General features: G+C 39.4%; 1 protein-coding gene across 7 annotated transcripts in view; it reads right to left on the reverse strand.

Moving 5' to 3' along the window:
• Positions 1 to 21629, reverse strand: part of VWA3B (von Willebrand factor A domain containing 3B) — a 204133-nt gene that overhangs the window by 107554 nt on the left and 74950 nt on the right. For all 7 annotated transcript variants that reach the window (XR_008417819.1, XR_008417818.1, XR_008417821.1 and 4 more), the window contains exon 9: positions 4904 to 5100. Coding sequence is in view for 3 of the 7 variants with exons in the window: in XM_053890614.1 (XP_053746589.1) it covers positions 4904 to 5100 (197 nt within the window). In the remaining 4 variants the exon portion in view is untranslated. The remainder of the gene's footprint in view (positions 1 to 4903; positions 5101 to 21629) is intronic.

Below are 21629 nucleotides of genomic sequence, written 5' to 3' on the forward strand. Positions count from 1 at the left end.
AAGGCTGGTGTAGTCCAAACAGTGAGCAAGGGTAAGGGGTGAGATGATGCTAGGGCAATATGAGGAAGAGAGCCAGATGCAGACTCCGTAAAGCCTACTGGCTAATGGAAGTGACTCTGGCTTCTCCTCTGAGTGAAAAAGGAACTATCCAAGAACTTAAACATGACAAGAGACAAATTTTTTTAATTAAGATATAATGGACATATTATATTATGTATACAATACGATTTGATATATGGATATATTACAAAATGATTACCACAATAAATAAGTAATGCCCATCACCACACATAGTTACAGATTTTTTCTTGTGATCTATTTTAAGATCTACTCTCTTAGAGAAGTGACAGAATTCATAGTTTTAAGTTTTATTTACAATTTTAAAATTTAATTATAAAAATATCATTTTGAAGGTTACTCTGGCTACTCTGTTGAGAACAGACCATAAAGGGTCAAGGACAGAAGCAGGTCCATACCAGGGTAGTATCAGAAGTGGTGAGAAGTGGTTGGATTCTGAGTTACAGACATATTATGAAGACAGAACTGACAGCATTTAATGAGAGGTCAGATGTGGGTGTGGGAGAAAAGAGAGGAGTTTGGGATGACACTACGGTTTTCAGCCCACAGAACTACAAAAATGGAGTTGCAATGAATTTATGGGAGGAAGATTATGCGAAGAGTAGCCTTGAATGGGAAAATCTGAATCTGGTGTCTGATGTACTAGGTTCAAGGTGCCTATCAGACATCCCATTGACATGGCAAGTAGCCAGGTGGAGATAAGGGAAGGACTCAGGGCTGGAGATTTAAATGTGGAAGTCACCAGCATGCACACAGTATTAAAAGCCACAGGACTTGATGAGATCAAGTAGAGAATGGGTACAGAGAGAGAAGAGGTCCAAGGACCGCACTTTGAGGCCCTCTGGCATTTAGAGGCTGGGAACATGGGAAAGAAGTAACAAAGAACACTAACAAAGAATAGCCAGTGAGGTAAGAGGAAAACAGAACAGTGTTTTCTGCAAGCAAATGAATTTCAAGGAAGTAACCAACTATATGAAATGTTGATAGTAGGTCAAGTAAGAGTGGGACTGAGAACTGACCCCTGGATTTAGTAATACACGTATCCCTGGAAAGAGAGGGTTTTGGTGGAGAGGGGGCCTTGCTGAAGTGGAGTACATTCAAGAGGGCATGGGAGAATTGCAAGACTAGAGAAAGGGAACATATACAACTCTTGAGGAGTTGGATTCTACAAAGGAACAGAGAAATGAGGCAAATGAGGCAGAAGCAGAGACAAGTATGGGGATCAAAATCCTATATTTTTAAGATGAGAGAAAACACCATATTTGTGTGCTGATAGGAAAGATGCAGAAATAAGGGTAATAATGATGATACAGAATAGAAAGGGGGCAAATGAGTAAATGGCAAATAGGGATCAGTGCACCCATGGAAGGGTTGACCATAGACAGAAGTGAGGACAATTTAGCCACCCTGGAAGTAATATGGGTAGAACACACAGGCACAAATGCTGGGGATTTGTAGATACGGAAGTGGATATTCATGAATATTCATTCCAATGTTCAATGAAATGGGAAGCAAGGTCACTAGCTTAGAGTAAGCTAAGAGGAGATGGTGTTTGAAGTTTGAGGAAAAAAGAGTAGACATCTTGGAGAATGAGCATCTGAGTGGATTGGAAAACTACAGGCGGATTGGTGGACAGCACAAGAGATCCATGAGGTTCTTCATGGAGAGATTCATGAAGTTAGAGGTCATGAATTTAAAGGGAAGCCAGGTACCGTGGCTATGTGCTTTTCTCTGGTTTCTTCTGCTGTAGTCAGATGCACAGCTATAATGCAGAAAAGGCAGAGAGGTGGATTTAACCAGGGTTGGGGTTTTGCCAGATGAGAATAATAATTTAAGAGAGGAAAAGTAGCTGAGCATGTACAAGAGGGACAAAAGGATAGAGAGAACAGACAACAGGGAGTAGAAATAACAAATTATATAATCCCAGTGAGTTGAAAGATTGGAATTAGGTAGTAGAGGAAATGACCTTAAAAAAAGAGGTCAAAAAGTGGGACCTTTGGAACTGATTTATGTGGGTTATGATGGAAGAGTTATTTGTAATGACAAGGTCAAGGGGATGCCTATGGCAGGATTGGTAGAGATGGGGTGGAGGAGAAAGTCACCGGAAAAGAGGAGGTCAGAGAAATGAAAGGCCAGAATGTAAGAAGGGTCATTTTCATGGGATTAACATTAAAAAATGGTTGGATCCAGTGACAGCAAGTCACAAGCTACAATCTTCAATTAATGATGGGGGTAACCTGGGAGTCAGAAAATGTCAGCCATAGGAAGTGTCATGGGTGGTACATTCTGATGACATGGGAAGACAGAGGGAGAATGATCAAGAAACAGCAACAAGGAATAAGGAAGGACAGCACCCACCTCTCCCACCCACAGGTCCAAGGAGAATGGGAGAGAAACCGGGGTCCTCGAGAGAAAACCCAGACAAGCAGGCAAAGAGAACACTGCAGAGCACTTGACGCTACAGTGGGTGTACTGATATCTTCTAGTTCCATGGGGCACAGTGGAGGGAATTTAGGAGTCAGGGAGGAATGGAGGAAACTCAGAGATGGGAATGAGGATTGAGAAGTCTGGTGGTGAATGATATGAACATGGATGAAGGGCATGATGAGATCAGTCTTGATGTTCCCAAGACAGGCAGACAGGGGAACCACATGTCAACCACAACATAAGGATGGAAGGAGAAAGATGTCCCCTCTCTCATTCTCACCATGTTCTTATCCCTCAAGAGTTCTCCCTAGTCTCAATCCCAAAACATGGCCTTCTAACTGTGCCTTATGCACTCCCAGATGGAAACACACCAGACCATATGTTACATGAATACGGGTGTCAGACAGCAGAGTGTCAGAATGGGAAAAGCAGTGTAAGGTCCCAGCAGATAGTTCAAACCCTGCCATCTCATGATGTAACCTCTCAGAGGCCTTGTGACTTTGTCTTCTCATGTGTGCTATGAGAGCACAAATACTCACCTTGCATATAAAGCCCACAGGCATTCCATAAATGCTCATTTCTGATTCACAGTGTTTGTAATTAAAAAAAAAAAAAGAAAGAAAAGAAAAAGAAAGAAGGTAACCTCTACTGGGCATCTCCCTACCTCACACACAATTCAATTTTAGGTACAAATCCAGATAGCTTGTGGCCCCAAATACTGAAAATAAAATTATCCCTTTTCCATCAATATTTGTGGAGATTACTGTACACTTCTCAACTTCTACTGTATTATTTTTAGCACAAGAAATTTGAGGTAAAATTCCCCATTTATAAGCCAGACTCTTCAACCTGTCCCCATAAGATTTTGTTTAAATTGTCAAGAAAAAATAAGGAGAAATCAGTTTTAGAGAGGACTTGAACATACCACATTGTCACCAGCTCACAGTGAGCTATGTTCAAATTGACATGGATTGATATTTCTAAATATCCAGGGCCTAATGTATTTAAAAAATGAAAATCTACATATGATTAGATTACATACAATAACATATGATTTCCTGAACTAATAACATTACTGAATAATGACTACAAAATCAGAAAACTGTGCTGGGGGAGAAACCCACAAATGAAATTTCCCTGCAATATGGCAATTACTCCACATCCCAGTGTAGGGGACACAACTCCTAGGACACAAGTCTTCTGTCAATTCTGCATTTCTCTCATCCAATTTTTACATTTTCCTCCTTGTAGTTCACTGTAAACACACGGCACTAAGAAGGCTAAAACACCACATCGTGTGGTTAATGTAGCCCCCACGGAAAGAGCCCTTCCTCAGGAGGACGCACAGAACCCAGTGGCCAGCCAGCCTAAAGGAGTGGCAAAGACACTGGGGTTTTACCTCTGTAGGATGGACAGACATCTCAGTGATCATGACATTGAATCAGAGCCTTAGAAAATACATAAAGTGACGGTGCATTGGAGGACCTTGATTTCCTCTCCAGTGGTCTCTCCTGGGCTGCCGCTACTGGCACATCTGCTTTGTTGCTCACATTTTGATTTTCACTTCAGAGTATGGGCCTTCACTATCTTCTAAAAGGGTTTTCCTTCAGTTTTACAAATTTGGAATATTCATTTTATCCTGATTTTCTGTTTCCTATTGTGATACTTTTTAGTCTTTCCATAATTCTAAACTTCTGACTATCTCCTGGGTACTGTCTACACATCAGTGTTTTGCAGAGTGTGGCCCCTGGACCAGTAGCTTCAGCATCATCTGGGCCCTCCCTCAAACTCACTGACTCAAGCATGCTGAAGTTTAGGAACCTAATTATCCTTTGATTGTGAGCCAGAGTCAAGCATTTTGAGAAGCTATGTTCCTTCCAGAGCCATTGACACAATGGAACCACCTTTTGAAAGTTTTCAATATACACCTGTCCAGTGCCATAATCTCTTAAGAGAATTTCTTTTTATATTTATGGGGAATCCACTAAATACTGGCTGGTAGCCACTAGACTAATATATCTTTAAGAGAGTAACAATATAAGAGGACCATAGAACTCCCTGCTTTGGGCATTTTCACCATCCAATTCACCAATAAAAGGTGAATAACTGACAAGGTTGAATAATTCTGAGACTCATAATGCCAGCTCCTGGCTTATGTACCATTATTGTGTAATCTACTTATATTCAGAAACCATGGTCTCCACGTCCCCAAGTGGTGTTCAGTGAAGTGTAACATGGGAAGCACAAAGCCATCTTCCTTCGTGGAAACCCAAGCTGGTTTCCCTCCATGCTGCCTTTCAACCTTGGTCTTGCCCTGGGTTCTAGTCTGAGGGGGGCCTCACCCATCCAGGGCATCAAAGGAAGCCCACAGCCATGCCCAGGAGTTCACTTCACTTACCGCACTAGTCTGCACAGACTCATTTCCTGGTTTGGCTTTTACATCAACGACTCCATCAGCATGGCGGAAGGAGCAGTCAGCAAGGACGTCATAAAAGGATAGCCCCTGGGCTTTCAAGCCATATTTCTGTAGCCACTTCTTGGAGTCCCAGGTGTTCTCTGGATTTGATTCATTCTCTACAGAGGTTGCTCCTGATTCTATTTGTGGAATTACAGTTCATCAGTGCCATTCATATTTTGCAAGCCATTTATATTTCACCCCCAACTTAATATTTAGCAAGCGGGAACATATTTTGTTAGGTCACATTCATTTCAGGAAGCATGCTTTCTAAACAGGACTGGCAAAGAATTAGTTCACCAGACTGGAAGGCAGGGATCTGCTACTTTTCATCTCATTTCTTCCTTTACCTAAGTTGCCTACCCCATGCGTATGGGAGATGGCTGGCAGACCAAGGCCATGTGTCAGGAGAGCATTAAACTTGGGGTCAGAAGCTCTGGGTTCAAGTCATGGCTCCACCACTTACTAGCTCGGGCAAATTGCTCAGACTTGGATGAGTCACTGCACTTAACCTCTCTGAGCTTCCACAGAATTGCTTACCTGCAGATGGAAGATAGCATCTGTTTGGCCTTCCTAAATGTGTTGAAGCGATTCAATGAGAAAAGTTATGCGAAAGTGCTTTTTGATGAGTGGGGGTGAGAATTAGGGGTATGTAACCTGTGTTGAGGTAGAAGTCAGTCAACCACAGAAGGCTGGAAGCCTGTCTCTCAGGAGCTCCCCTATTAACTTTGGCGAATGTATTCTGATTCAGAGCCTGGCCCTCAAATCAGCAGGCTCAGAAACCTCATATAGTCAGCTCAGGCACCTATAGCTGTATCTATAACTCACTCTAGTCAGGCTCACAGGTTAAAGTATAATCCAGAAAGCTAAGTGCCCAAATATCCCCAGCCTTGGCACATTCCTTTGCCATTTTCCAAAGATTATCTATACTCTTTAAGTGGGGGGTGGGGGGTGCTCTGTTAGCTGGTCAGAACACCATACAACAGAGAAGTATTCATCCAGGTGGCTCAAACTACTAGTGCCACCTAAAGGAGACAGGAGTATCTGGGGGTGGGCAAATCTGAAGCTGAGAAGGAGGCACTCGTTTCTGGAGCAGGCTTGCACTAGCCGATGGAAGCTAACTGTACACCTCTCCTCCCAACTCCATGCTCCCTAGAAGCACACTGGTGAGAAAAAATTGACCATGCTGGGAGTATTTACAGAATCTGGAAATCAGAGCTTTTTTATTCCAGGGAGTGCACTGGCAAACATTCACCTGCCTGCCACTGGAAGGAAGGCAGAAAGGACTAGCTCTTAGCCCCATTGAGACCAGCAGAGCCCTAGGAGGTACCAGGAGGGGGTGCTGGGCAAAGAAGCAGTTTTTTATAACATGTACCACTGCATAGTAGGTCTACTAGCCCTAAAAGTTTACTTCCACTTAGATAAGTGGTTTTCAACCCTGCAGAGTGGAATCCTCTGAGTTCTGTAAAGTACTGATACCTGAGCCCTACCCCTTAGATTCTGCTTTAATTGGTCTGAATATTGAGATTTTTCAAAGCTCCCATGGTGATAGTACTGTGCAACCAAGCTTTACAACTACTGTAAGGTAGAAAGAGCTTTCTAAATTATGATTTGGTGACTCCACCAGTTACGCTTCTATCAGACATAGATTCAAGGTCAAGGACACTTTTAATGAAAAAGAAGCACTCAATATTAGGGCAACAAAATATTACCCATACTTATCCATTATTATATTTAAGGGAATATAAAATTAGAATAGCATTTGACGAAATAAAACACTTTAGAGACAACTGTTTCTCAATAGTATGTAAAGGATCTGCCAAGCAATACTATATGTGAGCCATGTCCTCAGATTTTAATAGAACACCTTTTAAATAATGCACTTAAACCCTCTAGAACCAGACTTTCTCAAAGAAGTTTGATTTTGGCTTTTGAACTTTAAACCAATCTGGCACCAAAAGCCCCTTTGCACACTGTCCCCAGTTACCAGCAGTTGGTTTCTATGTGATTCACAAAGCATCTTCATACCCTGTCCAGGGAACTCAAATCAGAGGTTCCCTAGGGTTTCTCATCCCCAAGGCTCTCCTGTTTTCCTGCATCTCAGGGAAACAGCAAAGAGAACAGAGCCATTTTTGTCAGTGGGATCAGTCTCCTTGGAGAAACCTTTTGAGTGACTATTTTTCCACAGTTATTGTTAATTACATTCTAAGCCTTTGTCTCCTCTTTCTTCCTACTTTATCCTCCTTCCTTCTTTCTGATTAACAGGTGTAGTAGGAAATAAAATTTTCATTCAGTTATGTCCATTGATAGCAACACACAAATTAGCACATGTTTCTGCTCTGTTTTGGGGTTGTCTTCTCTTTTTTAAAGTTTATTCAGAGAGAGAGGGAGAGAGAAAAATCCCAACCAGACTCTCAGCTGTCAGCACAGACCCCAATGCAGGGCTCAAACCCGTGAACTACAAGATCATGATCTGAGCTGAGATCATGATCTGAGCTGAAATCAAGAGTTGGACGCTTAACTGACTGAGCCACCCAGTTGCCCCAAGGGGTTGCCTTCTTTTAAAAAGACAAGAGCCTTTTCTCAATTATAAATTCAAGCTTACCATAAAAGGACTTCCTAAAAATACATCAAACCAGTAAGGGATTTTAAAGAGCCAGAGACTAACTTTTGACTCTAAGCTTCACCCAGGAACAGGCGGTACAGTCACTTTGATGGGGACTCAAGGAAAACTCCAAAGCAATTTGAACTTCATAAAGGAAAGAAGGGGCAGCCAGGAATGCAAAAACAAAGAGCCTAGGTGCTCCAATGATTAAGAAAGGAGAAAAAGGGAGTAAATCTTTCCACTTTCAGTGCTAATTACACTAATTAGTGGCTGAGCCTCATCTTCCCCAGGTGGGGAGGGAAGGGCATTATCCATTCATTAGAGTCACTTACTAGAGAGTTCTTTCCATTCCCCTGCAGTTATCTTAATTAAAAGTGTTACATAAATTCTCACCCACAGAGCTTAGGATAATACTTTCATTTATTAGAGCTGTGAGCTCACAGCTCATCCTATTCCATGTGACAGATTGCTAAAGATTTTCTCTCAGTTACTTGCAGGAGAAGCACATGGCAGACCACATCTATGCCATCTATAATGTGCCTGGTCCTCTCCATCCTACTTGTCGATCTCAAAACATGTTTTAATGAGCAGGATCTACTGGCCAGTACTTTTGAAACATCACTAGCCAGGGCCACATCAAAAAGACAAAACGGGTACCATTTATCTGTGCCCCTTCCTCCCCCCAAGGTGTAGTTCTGTAGCGGCTCATGGCCATCAAGGATTTATCACCATCATAACTGCTCTCCTTATGGTGATGGTTATCCTAATGTGTGAACTTGGCAGGGTCATGGTACCCAGATATTTGGTCAAAGATTACTCTAGATGTTTCAATGAAAGTATTTTTAGGTGAGATTAACATTTTAATGTTTATTTATTTTTGAATGAGAGATACACAGAGTGTGAGCAGGAGAGGGTCAGAGAGAGAGAGGGAGACACAGAAGCCAAAGCAGGCTCCAGGCTCTGAGCTATCAGCACAGTGCCTGATGCGGGGCTCGAACTCACAAATGGTGAGATCAGACCCGAGCCGAAGTGAGACACTTAGCCAACTGAGCCACCCAGGTGCCCTGAGATTACATTTTAATCAGTAGACTTTGGGTAAAACAGATTACCCTCCATATCATGAGAGGGCCATCTCCATTCAGTCGAAAGCCTTTAATAGGAAAGAGACTGAAGTCCCCTGAGGAAGGGGAATTCTGACAGCAGACTGCCTTGGGACCTGAAATGCAAAACCAGCTCATGAGGGCGGTGGCCTGTCTGGTCTGTCCTGCAATTTGGACTTTCTAGCTTCCATACTCATTCAAGTCAATTCCTTGAATCTCCCTCAATCTCTATCTCAACCTCTTTTTGTATACACATGCACACATGCACACACAAATGCGCACACACACTATACACACACACACATCCTATTGGTTCTGTTTCTGTGCAGATCCCTGACTGATATGCTCATCCTCCTCCACTGAAGAGGACTTGTCCAGCACCACATTCCTGCCATGCGAGGTTCATGTGCCTTTCAAGCAAACCATCAGCTAATGAATAAACTAGAGCTCTATATCTGACACCGACCTCTGAGAGCATCAAGTTCAGTGTTTCTCGCACTATGGTCCACAAACACTATTTACCCTGCATGTCGGTGGCTATCACTCAGAAAGAGTGTTTCTTAGCAAAAAGTTTAGGGAGTTTGAAAATAAAGTTTCAATCGGGTCTTCATCACAGGACTTGTATGAGCCTTTGTTACAGGAATCAGCAGTGGGCCTCACCATGGGTAGAGACATAAATAGTATTTCCTACAGTTATTTGGTCCCAGAACCCTTTCTGCATAGAACATTTGGGAGGGCTTATATTTGATAGACCACAATTTGGTACACACTTCCCAGCATCCCTATTATGAGTGTCATGAGACACTAAGCCAACACTTGGCTGCCCCATGGGAAGTGGCATTGGCAAAGGATGCTGTGAATTAGTTGAAAAGGAAAGGTTCAGAAGAAGCTGAAAGCGATGTTCAACAGAAACAAGGAAAGGAGGGGGACAGGCAGGGAATGAAGGAAGGAATTATGAACAGCTGGGAGGGAGGGAAGAAGAAAGGTGGCAACTGTTAAGGATAAGAAATCCAGCTGCCTGCCTGTCAGACATGTGAGCCGGCTCAGCAGATGGCAGCTGCTGGACCAAGGACTATCTGCAGGTGAGAGAGACGATGAAGCCCGCCTGGGTGGGCACCCAGGAGATGTCTTGAAAGCATGGCTCGAGAGACATATCTGTCTCTGGGCAGACATGCGCTCTGTTCACTGTACTTGCTGACTAACATGACATTTTCCATTCTACAGCTGTGATAGCACCATGTGCTGAGCATATTTGCCTGGCACTGCCAGAGAGCCAAAAAAGAGGAGAAGGGGATGCAGGGACAGAGAAGGGTAACCCAGAAATATTCTGCACCACCTGGCCTTGCAGGGCAGGTTTGGGTAATTGTTCTCTGGAGTGCCCCAGGGGTTATGCACATACCAAGGGTTACGAAGGCCTGGGAACAAAGAGATGCAGCGATGGGCCTTCGGTCACATCTCTAATACGGGACGGAGCCAAATGTACAGTTATAGAGTAGGCCCTGAGTGGACCGTGAATCCTAGGCCCTTTCTCCTCTGGAATATCATGAAATGATTTTTACTTCCTCCTTTAATGCTTGTGAAAATCAAAGCAAAATGTCTGTGGAAAAGAAGGGTTCCATGGCTTACCCAACTTATTTGTAAACCAGAGGAAAAATGATTGTAACACTAAGTGTCTCTAATTCCTATAATCCTCAGTGGGGGGAAGAGGGAGGGAAAGGAAATTGAAAAAACAAAAAGGCAAGAAAGAAGCAGACATAAAAACAAAGACAAAAAAGCACCAACAGTGGACAGGATTGTCCTGGACAATCCTCACTGGACAGGAGCTAACGCCCTCTCCAAGACAGCAGTCCCCATTTCCCTTACCTTCTCCTCTGCCTGATTCTGAAAGAAGGAAACTGAAAAATTTTTGCTTTATATGTGGGCTGTGAATGAGGCAGCTGCAGAAAGAATGTTTAAACCCCAAGCAAGACCTGCAACTGGCTACTGAGAAATAAGGAGCAGCAGTCAGACAGTGACAGACCAGCATGGAGGCTGAGAAGAAACTACTAGCAGACCACAGATTCCAAGACAAGAACTACAAAAGCCACATTGTTTAAGTTTATTTGGTTATTTTGAGAGAGACAGAGAGAGAGAGAGAGCATGAGTGGAGTAGGGCAGAGAGAGATCGGGAGCCAGAGTGAGAAAGAATCCCAAGCTGATAGCTTGGAGCCCGATATGGATGGGGCTTGAACTCACGAACCAGAAGATCATGACCTGAGCCCAAATCAAGAGTTGGATGCTCAATTGACTGAGCCACCCAGGTGCGCCAACGAAAGCCACATTCCAATGTATCTACATCTACAATGACATTTAGAATAAATTGAAGGATAATAGTTGAGTAGGCAACAAATTATACCTGTGGCAACAATTTCTTTAAAAGTAGTGTGATGTGGTAAGATAAATCAATTCAAGATGCTTAGTATAAAGTGGAAAAATCAAGATTAAGAAATGAGAAAGGGATTGACAGAGTTTGGGAACTTTAGATTAGAACCTGAAGATCACATGGTAGTGAGAATGGGAACCATAAAGCAGAGTGGGGATGCTGGGATTAGACCAACAGAGAAATCTGAATCTGCTTCCCTTGGGAAATTAAAATACTGCCACTTTTTTGATCCTGCATCACCAATGCCAGGGCTTGATCTTTTTTTTTTTTAATTTTAGTCAGTTTGTTTATTTCATGTATTCTTTAAAAATTTGTTTCTTGAGCTATAATTCATATGCTATAAAACTAACATTTTTAAATGTTTTTAGTTTGGTGGTTTTTAGTTTGTTTACCTGGTTGTATAATCATCATCACTATTTAATTCCAGTACATTTTCCTCACCCCACAAAGAAACCCTATACTTGTTAGAAGTCATTTCTCATTTCCCTTCCCTTCTCCCCACTATGAGTTTACTCTATGGATTCATCTATTTTGGACATTTCATATAAATGGAATCATACAAACTGGCCTTTTATGACTGGCTTATTTCAATTAACGTAATGCTTTCAAAGTTAATTTGTGCTGTAGCATGTATCAGTACCACATTACATGTATTATGGCTACATGATATTCCACCGTAGGGCTGTATCACATTTGCTTATCTACTTATCAGTTACTGGACATTTGTTTCCACTTTTTGTTTTTATGGCTACTATGATGATGCTATGAACATTCATGTACAAGTTTTTGTGTGAACATGTCTTTTTAAGGACTTTTAAAAAATTCAAGTATAATTAACATACAGTGTTACAGGAGTTTCAAATGTACAAAAGGATTCCACAATTTTATATATTTGTCAGTGCTCATAAAGATAAGTGTACTCTTGGGGCACCTGGGTGGCTGAGTCGGTTAAGCGTCCGACTTCGGCTCAGGTCATGATCTCATAGTTCGTGAGTTCAAGCCCCACATCGGGCTCTGTGCTGACAGCTCAGAGCCTAGAGCCTGCTTCAGATTCTGTCTCTGTCTGTCTGTCTGTCTGTCTCTGCTCCTCCTCCCACTCCTACTCTGTCTCTTTTTCTCCAAAATAAATAAACATTAAAAAAAAAATTTTTTAAGAGAAGTGTACTCTTAATCCCCTTTATCTATTTTACCCATCCCCCCACCCACCTCCTCTCTGGCAAATACCAGTTTGCTGTCTGTATATAAGAGTCAGATTTTTGTCTCTTTTTTTTCTTTGTTTTGTTGTGTTTAAGTTCCACATACAAGTGAAATCATATGATATTTATTTTTCTTTGAATGACTTATATCACTTAGTGTTAATCCCTCTAGGTTGATTCATGTTCTTGTAATTTGCAAGATTTCACCATTTTTTATGGCTGAATAATACTCCATTGTGTATATATACCACATCTTCTTTATCCATTCATCCATCAGTGGACATGTAAGTTGCTTCCATAACTTGGGTATTGTAAATAATGCTGCAATAAACATAGGGGTGCATATATCTTTTTGAATTAGTGTTTTTGTTTTCTTTGGGTAAATACACATTAGTGCAATTATTGAATTATTGAATTATATCGTAATTTTATTTTCAATTCTTTGAGGAACCTTGATATTGTTTTCCACAGTAGCTACATCAATTTGCATTCCCACCAACAGTGCACAAGGGTTCCTTTTTCTCCACATCCTTGCCAACACTTGTTATTTCTTATCTTTTTGATTCTAGCCATTCTGACAAGTGTAAAGTAGTATTTCATTGTTGTTTTATTTTGCATTTCCCTGATGATTAGTGGTGTTGAGCATTTTTCATACATCTGTGGCCCTCTGTATATCTTTGGAAAAATATCTATTCAGATCCTCTGTCCATTTTTAAATTGGATTTTAAATTGGCTTTTTGTGTGTGTGTGTGTTGAGTTGTATAAGTTCTTTTTATATTTTTTATATTAGCCTCTTATCAGATGTATCATTTACAAATATCTTCTCTCATTCAGTAGGTTGCCTTTTTGGTTTGTTGATGGTTTCCTTCACTGTGCAAAAACGTTTTACTTTAGTGTAGTCCAATAGTTTAATTCTGCTTTTGTTTTTCTTGCCAGAGAAGACATATCTAGAAAAATGTTTCTACAGTTGATGTCAAAGAAACTACTCTTTATGATTTCTTCCAGGAGTTTTATGGCTTCAGGTCTCATATTTGGCCCTTAATCCATTTTGAGTTTTTTTTGTATGGTGTAAGAAAGTAATGCTGTTTCATTCTTTTGCATGTAGCTGTCCAGTTTTCCCAACACCATTTGTTGAAGAGATTGTCTTTTTCCCACTGTATATTCTTACTTCCTTTCCTGTAAATTAACTGGCCATAAAAGCATGGTTTTATTTCTGAACTTTCTGTTCCATTGATCATTGTGTCTGTTTTTGTGCCATTATCACACTAGTATGATTAGTATAGTTTTTCAGTATGTCTTGATATCTGGGATTGTGATACCTCCAGATTTGTTCTTCTTTTTTAAGATTGCTTTCACTATTTGGGATCTTTTGTGGTCCCATACTAATTTTAGGATTATTTGTTTTGTGAAAAATGTTGGTATTTTGATAGGGATTGCATTGAATCTGTATATTCTTTCGGTAATAGGGATATTTTAACAATATTTGTTCTTCCAATCCATGAGCATGGACTACCTTTTGGTTTGTGTTGCCTTCAATTTCTTTTATCAGTGTTTTATAGTTTTCAGAGTACAGATCTTTCACCTCCTTAGTTAAGTTTATTCCAAAGTATTTCATTCTTTTTGGTGCAACTGTAAACGTCATTGCTTTCTTAAGTTCTCTTCTACCACTTCATTACTAGTGTATAGAAATGTAACAGATTTCTGTATGTTAATTTTGCATCCTGTGACTTTACTGAATTCATTTACCAGTTCTAGCAGTTTTTTGGTGGGATCTTTAGGATTTTCTCCATATAGTATCATGTCATCTGCAAATAGTAAAAGTTTTATTTCTTCCTCACCAATGTGAATGCCTTTTTTTTCTTTTTCTTGTCTGATTGCTGTCACTAGGACTTCCAGTATTATGTTAAATGTTGAATAAGTGGTGAGAGTGGACATCTTTGTCTTGTTCCAGCTCGCAATTTTTCACCATTGAGTATATTAGCTGTTTTTCATATATGGCCCTATGTTATGTTCAGGTATATTCCCTCTATACCTATTCTGTTGAAAGTTTTTTATTATAAATGGATGCTACATTGTGTCAAATGCTTTTCCCTCAGCTTTTGAGATGATCATATGGTTTTTATCCTTTCTTTTGTTAATATATTACATTGATCAATGTGTGAATATTGAACCACTGTCTGGAATGAATCCCACTTGAACATGGTGAATGATTTTTTTCATACGTTGTTGGATTTAGTTTGCTAATATTTGATTGAGGATTTTTGCATCTATGTTGATCAGAGATATTGGCCTATAGTTTCCTTTTTTTGTGATGTCTTTATCTGGTTTTGGTATCAGGGTAATGCTGGCCTTGAATTTGGAAACTTGCCTTCCCCTTCTATTTTTTGGAAGAGTTTGAGAAGAAAAGATATTAACTTTTATTTAAATGTTTGGTATAATTCACCTGTGAAGCCATCTCGTTCTGGACTTATGTTTGTTCAGAGTTTTGGATTTTTCAAAAAAAAACTTTAATATTTATTTACCTTTGAGCTGAGGGAGGGGGGGAAGGAGGAGCAGAAAGAGGGAGACAGAGGATCTGAAGCAGGTTCTGCACTGTGAGCACAGAGCTGGATACAGAGCCTGAACTCATGAATGGTTGAGATCATGACCTGAGCCAAAATCAACAGTCAGCTGTTCAACCACCTGAGCCACCCAGGCATCCCTGTTAGGAGTTTTTTGATTACTGGTTCAATTTCATTGTTGGCAATTGGACGGTTCAAATTTTCTATTTTTCCTGCTTCAGTTTTGGGGAGATTATATGTTTCTAGGAATTTATCCATTTCTTCTAGGTTGCCCAATTTGTTGGCATATAATTTTTCATAATATTCTCTTATAATCATTTACATTTCTGTGGTGTTGGTTATAATTTCTCCTCTCTTTCATTCCTGATTTTATTTATTTGAATCCTCTTCGTTTTTTGATGAGTTTGGATAAAGGCTTATCAATTTTATTGATCTTTTTTTTTGAGAGAGGGAGAATGTACATGCACGTGAGTAGAACATGGGGCCAACGTGGGGCTCCATCTCACAATCATGAGATCATGACCTGAGCTGAAATTAAGAGTTGGATGCTTAACGAACTGAGCCACCCAGGGACCCCTTGATTTTTTCAAAAAGCCAACTTTGGGTTTCTTTGGTCTATTCTATTAAGTCTTTATTTCAATTATTTCTGCTCTAATCTCTATTATGTCCTTCTCTTGGCCTTGGGCTTTGTTCTTCTTTTTCTAGCTTCTTTAGGTGTATGGTTAGCTTGTTTATTTGAGATTTTTTTCTTGCTTCTTGAGGTATGCATGTATTCCTACAATCTTCCCTCTTTCATTGCATCCCAAAGACTTTGGATCACTGTGTTTTCATTTCCATTTGTCTCCGTTTATTTTTTTATTTCACCTTTGATTTCTTGGTTCACGCATTCATTGTTTAGTAGCATGTTGTGTAGCCTCCATGTATTTGTGTTTTTTGCAGATTTATCTGAGATTGATTTCTAGTTTCATACCATTGTGGTTGAAAAAGATACATGATATGATTTCAATATTTTTGAATTTAATAATCGTTTTGTGGCCTAACATGTAATCTAATCTGGAGAATGTTGTGAACATATGTTCTCAGTTCCCTTGAGCATATACCTAGGACTGGAATTGCTGGGGTGTATGCTAACTCTATGTTTAACATTTGAAGAAATGCCAGACTTTTCAAAGTGGGTGTACCATTTTACATTCCCACCAGCAATGTATAAGGGTTCCATTTTCTCCATATCTTGCCAACTTGCTATTATCTTTCTCTTTTATTATAGCTATCCTTGTGGGTGTGAAGTGTTATCTTACTGCGGTTTTTGTTTACATTTCTCTCATATTTTCATGTGCTTCCTGGTCATTTGTATATCTTCTCTGGGGATATGTCTATTCAAATCCTTCGTCTATCTTTCATCTGGGTTATTGGTCTTTTTTCTTGTTGAATTGGAATAGTTCTTTATGTCTCCTGAATACTAGGTCCTTATCAGATAAATGATTTGCAAATATTTTCTTCCATTCTGTGGATTGTCTTTTCATATTTTTCCAGTCTTATTGAGAAATAATTAACATACATCACTGTGTAAGTTTAAGGAATACAGCATAATGGTTTGATTTACATATATTGTGGAATGATTACCATAATAGCTTCAATTAATACAACTAATAGCTTCTCATATAAATACAATAAAAAGATAAAAAAGGAAAAAAAGGAAAAATCTTTCTTCTTGTGATCAGAACTCTCATGATTTACTGTCTTAACAACTTTTCTTTTCTTGTTTATTTATTTTTGAGAGAGGGAAGGGGCAGAGTGAGAAGGAAGCAGAGGATCTGAAGCAGGCTCTGTGCTGACAGCATAGAGTTCAACGTGGGGGGCTCAAACTCACAAACTGTGAGATCACGACCTGAGCCAAAGTCAGACGTTTAACTGACTGAGCCACCCAGGTGCCCCTTAACAACTTTTCTATACAGCATACAGCAGCATTAGCTGTAGTCATCATGTTGTACACTACATCCCTGCTACAGGAATACCTCATTATATCACACTTTGCAAATACTGTGTTTTTTATAACTTGAAGGTATGTGGCTATCTTGCATCAAGCAAATCTATCAGTATCATTCTTCCAACAGTATTTGCTCATTTCATGTCTCTGTGTCACATTTTGGTAATTCTTGTAGTTTTTTAAACTTTTTCATTATTGCTACAGTTGGTATGGTGATCTGTGATCAGTGAGTATGACTTACTGAAAGCTCAGATGATGATTAGCATTTTTTAGTAATAAAGTAATTTTTAAATAAGGTATGTACACTGTTTTTTAAGACATAATGTTATTGCACACCTAACAGACTACAGTATAAACATCATTTTTTTATGCCCTGGGAAACCAAATGATGTGTTTAACCCAATTTGTTGTGATATTCACTTTATTACAGTGGTCAGGAACCAAAGTGACAAGGTCTCCAAGGCATTCCTGTATTGATATATGCAGTTGTCTTTTAAATCAGATAGGGAGGAAAAAAAGAGTTATAATAAAAACTACATTTATACTTGTATGTTAACCCATATAGTTAGTTTTATTTGTGCTTTTTATTTCTTCATGTGGATTCAAGTTATTCTCTAATATCCTTTAATTTCATCTTGAAGGACTTCCTTTAATATTTTTCTCATAGGGCAAGTTTGCTAACAATGACACCTATTTTTGTTAATCTTGAATGTCTTACTTTCTCCTCCTTTTTTGATGGGTAGTTTTGCCAGATATACTATTCTTGGTTGACAGTCTTTTTTCTTTCACCACTTTATTTATTTATTTAAAAAAAATTTTTTTAATGTTTTTATTTATTTTTGAGGCAGAGAGAGACAGAGCGTGAGCAGGGGAGGGGAAGAGAGAGAGGGAGACACAGAACCCGAAGCAGGCTTCAGGCTCTGATCTGTCAGCACAGAGCCTGATGTGGGGCTTGAACTCACAGACCGTGAGATCATGACCTGAGCCGAAGTTGGACGCCCAACTGACTGAGCCACCCGGGCACCCCTCTTCACCACTTTAAATATTTCATCTCACTACCTCTGACCTTCATGGTGTCTGATGAGAAATCAGCTGTTCATTTTATTGAGGGCTGCTTGCATATAGGGAGTCATTTCTGTCTAGCTGCTTTCAAGATTCCTTTTCTGAGACTGGCACTTTCTGTTGTGGAAGGTTATTAACTATTTATTTAATTTCTTTAATAGATATAGGCCTACTCAGATTGTCTGTTTCTTCTTGTGGAAGTTCTGACAGATCGTGCCTTTCATGAAATTGACCCATTTTATCAATTGATACATTCAAATTTGTAGGCACAGAATTTTCATAATATTCCTTTATTATCCTTTTAATACCTATGGGATCTCTAGTGATCTCATATTTCATTTTTTATATTAATAATTTGTATTTTCTTTTTTTCTTGGTTAGCCTGGCTAGAGGCTTATTGATTTTATTGTCTTCTCAAAGAACCAGTATTTGATTTTGTTGATTTTCTCTATTGATTTCTCATTTTCAACTTCATTGATTTCTGCTCTAATTTTTATTATTATTTTCTTCTGGGTACTTTGGATTCAATTTGTCCCTCTTTTTCTAGTTTCCTAAGGTGGAAGCTTATAGATTTTAGATCTATCTTCTTTTCTAATTTATGCAGTCAATGTTATAAATTTCCCTCCAAGCACTGCTTTCTCTGCATCCTACAAATATTGGTAAGTTGAACTTTCATTTTCATTTACCATAGTCACTTTTTTTTTTTAACATTTATTTATTTTTGAGACAGAGAGAGACAGAGCATGAACGGGGGAGGGGCAGAGAGAGAGGGAGACACAGAATCGGAAGCAGGCTCCAGGGTCTGAGCCATCAGCCCAGAGACAGACGCGGGGCTCGAACTCACGGACCGTGAGATCGTGACCTGAGCTGAAGTCGGACGCTCAACCGACTGAGCCACCCAGGAGCCCCTACCATAGTCACTTTTTAATAACATGATTCTAGCTCTGACATTTCATCATACTTTGTATTACATTCCAATATCCTTCCTAAATTTAATGCATCACATCTACAGGATTCTAATGAACTAATTCTTTTCCCACATTTTGGGAGAAATTTTTCAGTAACAGCTTTAACTCTAACTTGTGGAGGCATTACATGATACTCTTACACAGAAATTTTTGTTTCTTTTTTTAATCTGGAAAAGACAGGGATTACTACCTATTAAAAAAATGCATGTTTGAGTTCAACAAAATCCTGGCCCTTTTAGCAGTATCACTTACTGCTTATAATCAGCTCTGTTAACATTGATTTGACTATAAAGAGCTTTAAAGGTATAAAGGCATACTGGAAAAAAATTCAGTTCTGGGAAGAAATATTATTTTCTCTTTTGCCTTGCTGGAAGTGTGAGCACTTTGACAAGTGTTAGATTTGCTTTTGGTTACATAAGAAACCAGCTGTGCTCTGCCCCAGATCTCATCCTGCCAGTTCTATTTGAACAAAAGGGAAATGTATTCTTGAGAAAGTAAATATGTACAAGAGCTCTGTAAATTAGCCTGTTTTGCTTCAGATCTCAAGTCATCATGTTGGTAAAACAGTCTTCATCTATTACATTGATTGTATATCACTGGTACAGAACAGAGAACTCACATTTGTTCTTCTCTGTATATATCAGAATCCAAAGATCTTGGGATCAAAGATTCAGAAACATGGCATTCTCACTTGATGGGTCCATGTGTTTATACCAAGAATGTTTGCTCATCCATCCATTATCATATATCACTTCACTCACAGCTATCTGAATCCAGACTTATAGAGTCAATTGCCTCTCCTCCTTCTCTGTTTGGTCTCTCTAGAGGGCTTCAGTCTTAATAATCCAAACAAGCCTCACCATGTTTACCCCCAAACCTGGTTCTCCTCCAGCATGGTGTCCATCTAGGAGCTTAGCTTTGACACCTATAATTTCCTCACTCCCAAGTTCTTCCAAGTTCAATATATGAATTCTCCCTCAGATCTGCCAACTTATCATCTCTCACTTATACATCTTAACTCTTTTCCCTCATCCTCACTTGCCCTCTCTCTTCTCATCTGTTTCCCACCCAGTAGCCCAAGTGAATTTTTTTTCTAAATGCAAATCTTATTTTATCATTCCTTTGCTTAAAATCTTCCAGTGGCTTCCCCCTGGTATTAAATTAAGGACTGACATCTCATACAATGGCCTATAGACCCAGCATGATCTGATCCTTGCCTATCTTTCCAGACTCATTGAGGGTCAACTGCTAACTTGATCTCTACCCCACTCATCTTTCTAACTCAAAATCTGTGTATGTCACCATGACTTATGACAAGAAAGACAGCTGGCTGGTGGTTTAATACAATGTCAATAAAAACAAGCATCACCCCCCCCCCCCACCATGTGTTAAAAAAAAAAAAAAGTGCTCAAAACTCCTGTAGAGCTCCCGGTTGGGTTGGAATTGCCTACAAGGGATTCAATGAGCCTCTATCCTCTTCCATGTCTTTTGACATCAAGTTTAATATTTTGAACCAACCAAATATTGGGAGTCCAACCTTGGTATGATTATACAACATAATTAGACTTATTATCTCCGGTGAGTCATAAAATGGCTGTGAAGGTTATTACAAATGAGGAGTTCCTGAAATGTTTTGAGCTGCAGCATCATCCAAAGAAGGGTAAAGTTTCCCTAACTGGGACAAATCCCTGAATGTTTTGTGAGAAAAGCCATCTTCTTGTTTGAGAGTCATACCTGGCACACGTGTGTGCGCACGCGCGCGCACACACACACACACTGCTCAGATGCATTAACACCAACATTCTGAACAGCTCAGCACCTCATGAGTGATCCACATCATCCTCTTTTACTTTATTAACAGCTGTGTTGAGGTATAACTGACATAAGATAAACCATACAGATTTAAAGTGTACAAATGGATACATTTTGACATATGTATGGTAGTTTATGTCTATCATCTTGCCATTGGTTTTCTATTGGCCCTATCTATCCTTTGCTCTCTTTCTTTTTCTCCTGACAGATTTTAGATTATTTTTTAATTCCATTTTATCTCCTTTGTTGGCTTGTTTTTAAACAGTAGTTACTTTAGGTATATAGCAAACATCTTCAATGTATTGTGCCCTAACTTCAGCTGGTATTCATGCACAGTGTAAGAACCTTACAATAGCATACTTCCATTTCTCCCCTCCTGGATTTTTGTTTGTTTGTTTGTTTTGCAATGCATTGGTTTGTTGTTGTTGTTGTTGTTGTCTAATTGTAGTAAAATATACATAACATAACATTTATCATTTTAGCCATCTTCAGGAATGCAATTAAGTGGCATTAATTCACATTGTTGTGCAACCACTGCCACCATCCATACCCACAGCTTTTTCAATATCCCAAACAGAAACTCTATACCCATTAAATAATAACTCTCCATTCCCCATTCCCCTCAACCCTTGGTAATCACTCTATAAATCTGACTATTCTAGGCACATCATATAGGTGGACTCATATCATATTTGTCATTTTGTTTCTGCTTTAGCCTATATCAGAATTTCCTTTCTTTTAAAGGCTGAATAATATTCCACTGTATGTACATAGCACTATTTATCCAGTCATCTGTTGGTGGAAATTTGGGTTTTTCATCTTTAGAACTTAATCAATAATGCTGCTATTCCCCTCCTGCCTTTTATGCCATTGTTGTCATATATTTTACTTATACATATGCGACAGGCCTCACTGATATTATTTCTGTTTAAACAGTGAATTGTCTTTTGGACATT

This window comes from Panthera pardus, unplaced genomic scaffold (genome assembly GCF_024362965.1).
Source record: "Panthera pardus isolate Hobbes unplaced genomic scaffold, ASM2436296v1 HiC_scaffold_25, whole genome shotgun sequence".
Classification (NCBI taxonomy): Eukaryota; Metazoa; Chordata; class Mammalia; order Carnivora; family Felidae; genus Panthera; species Panthera pardus.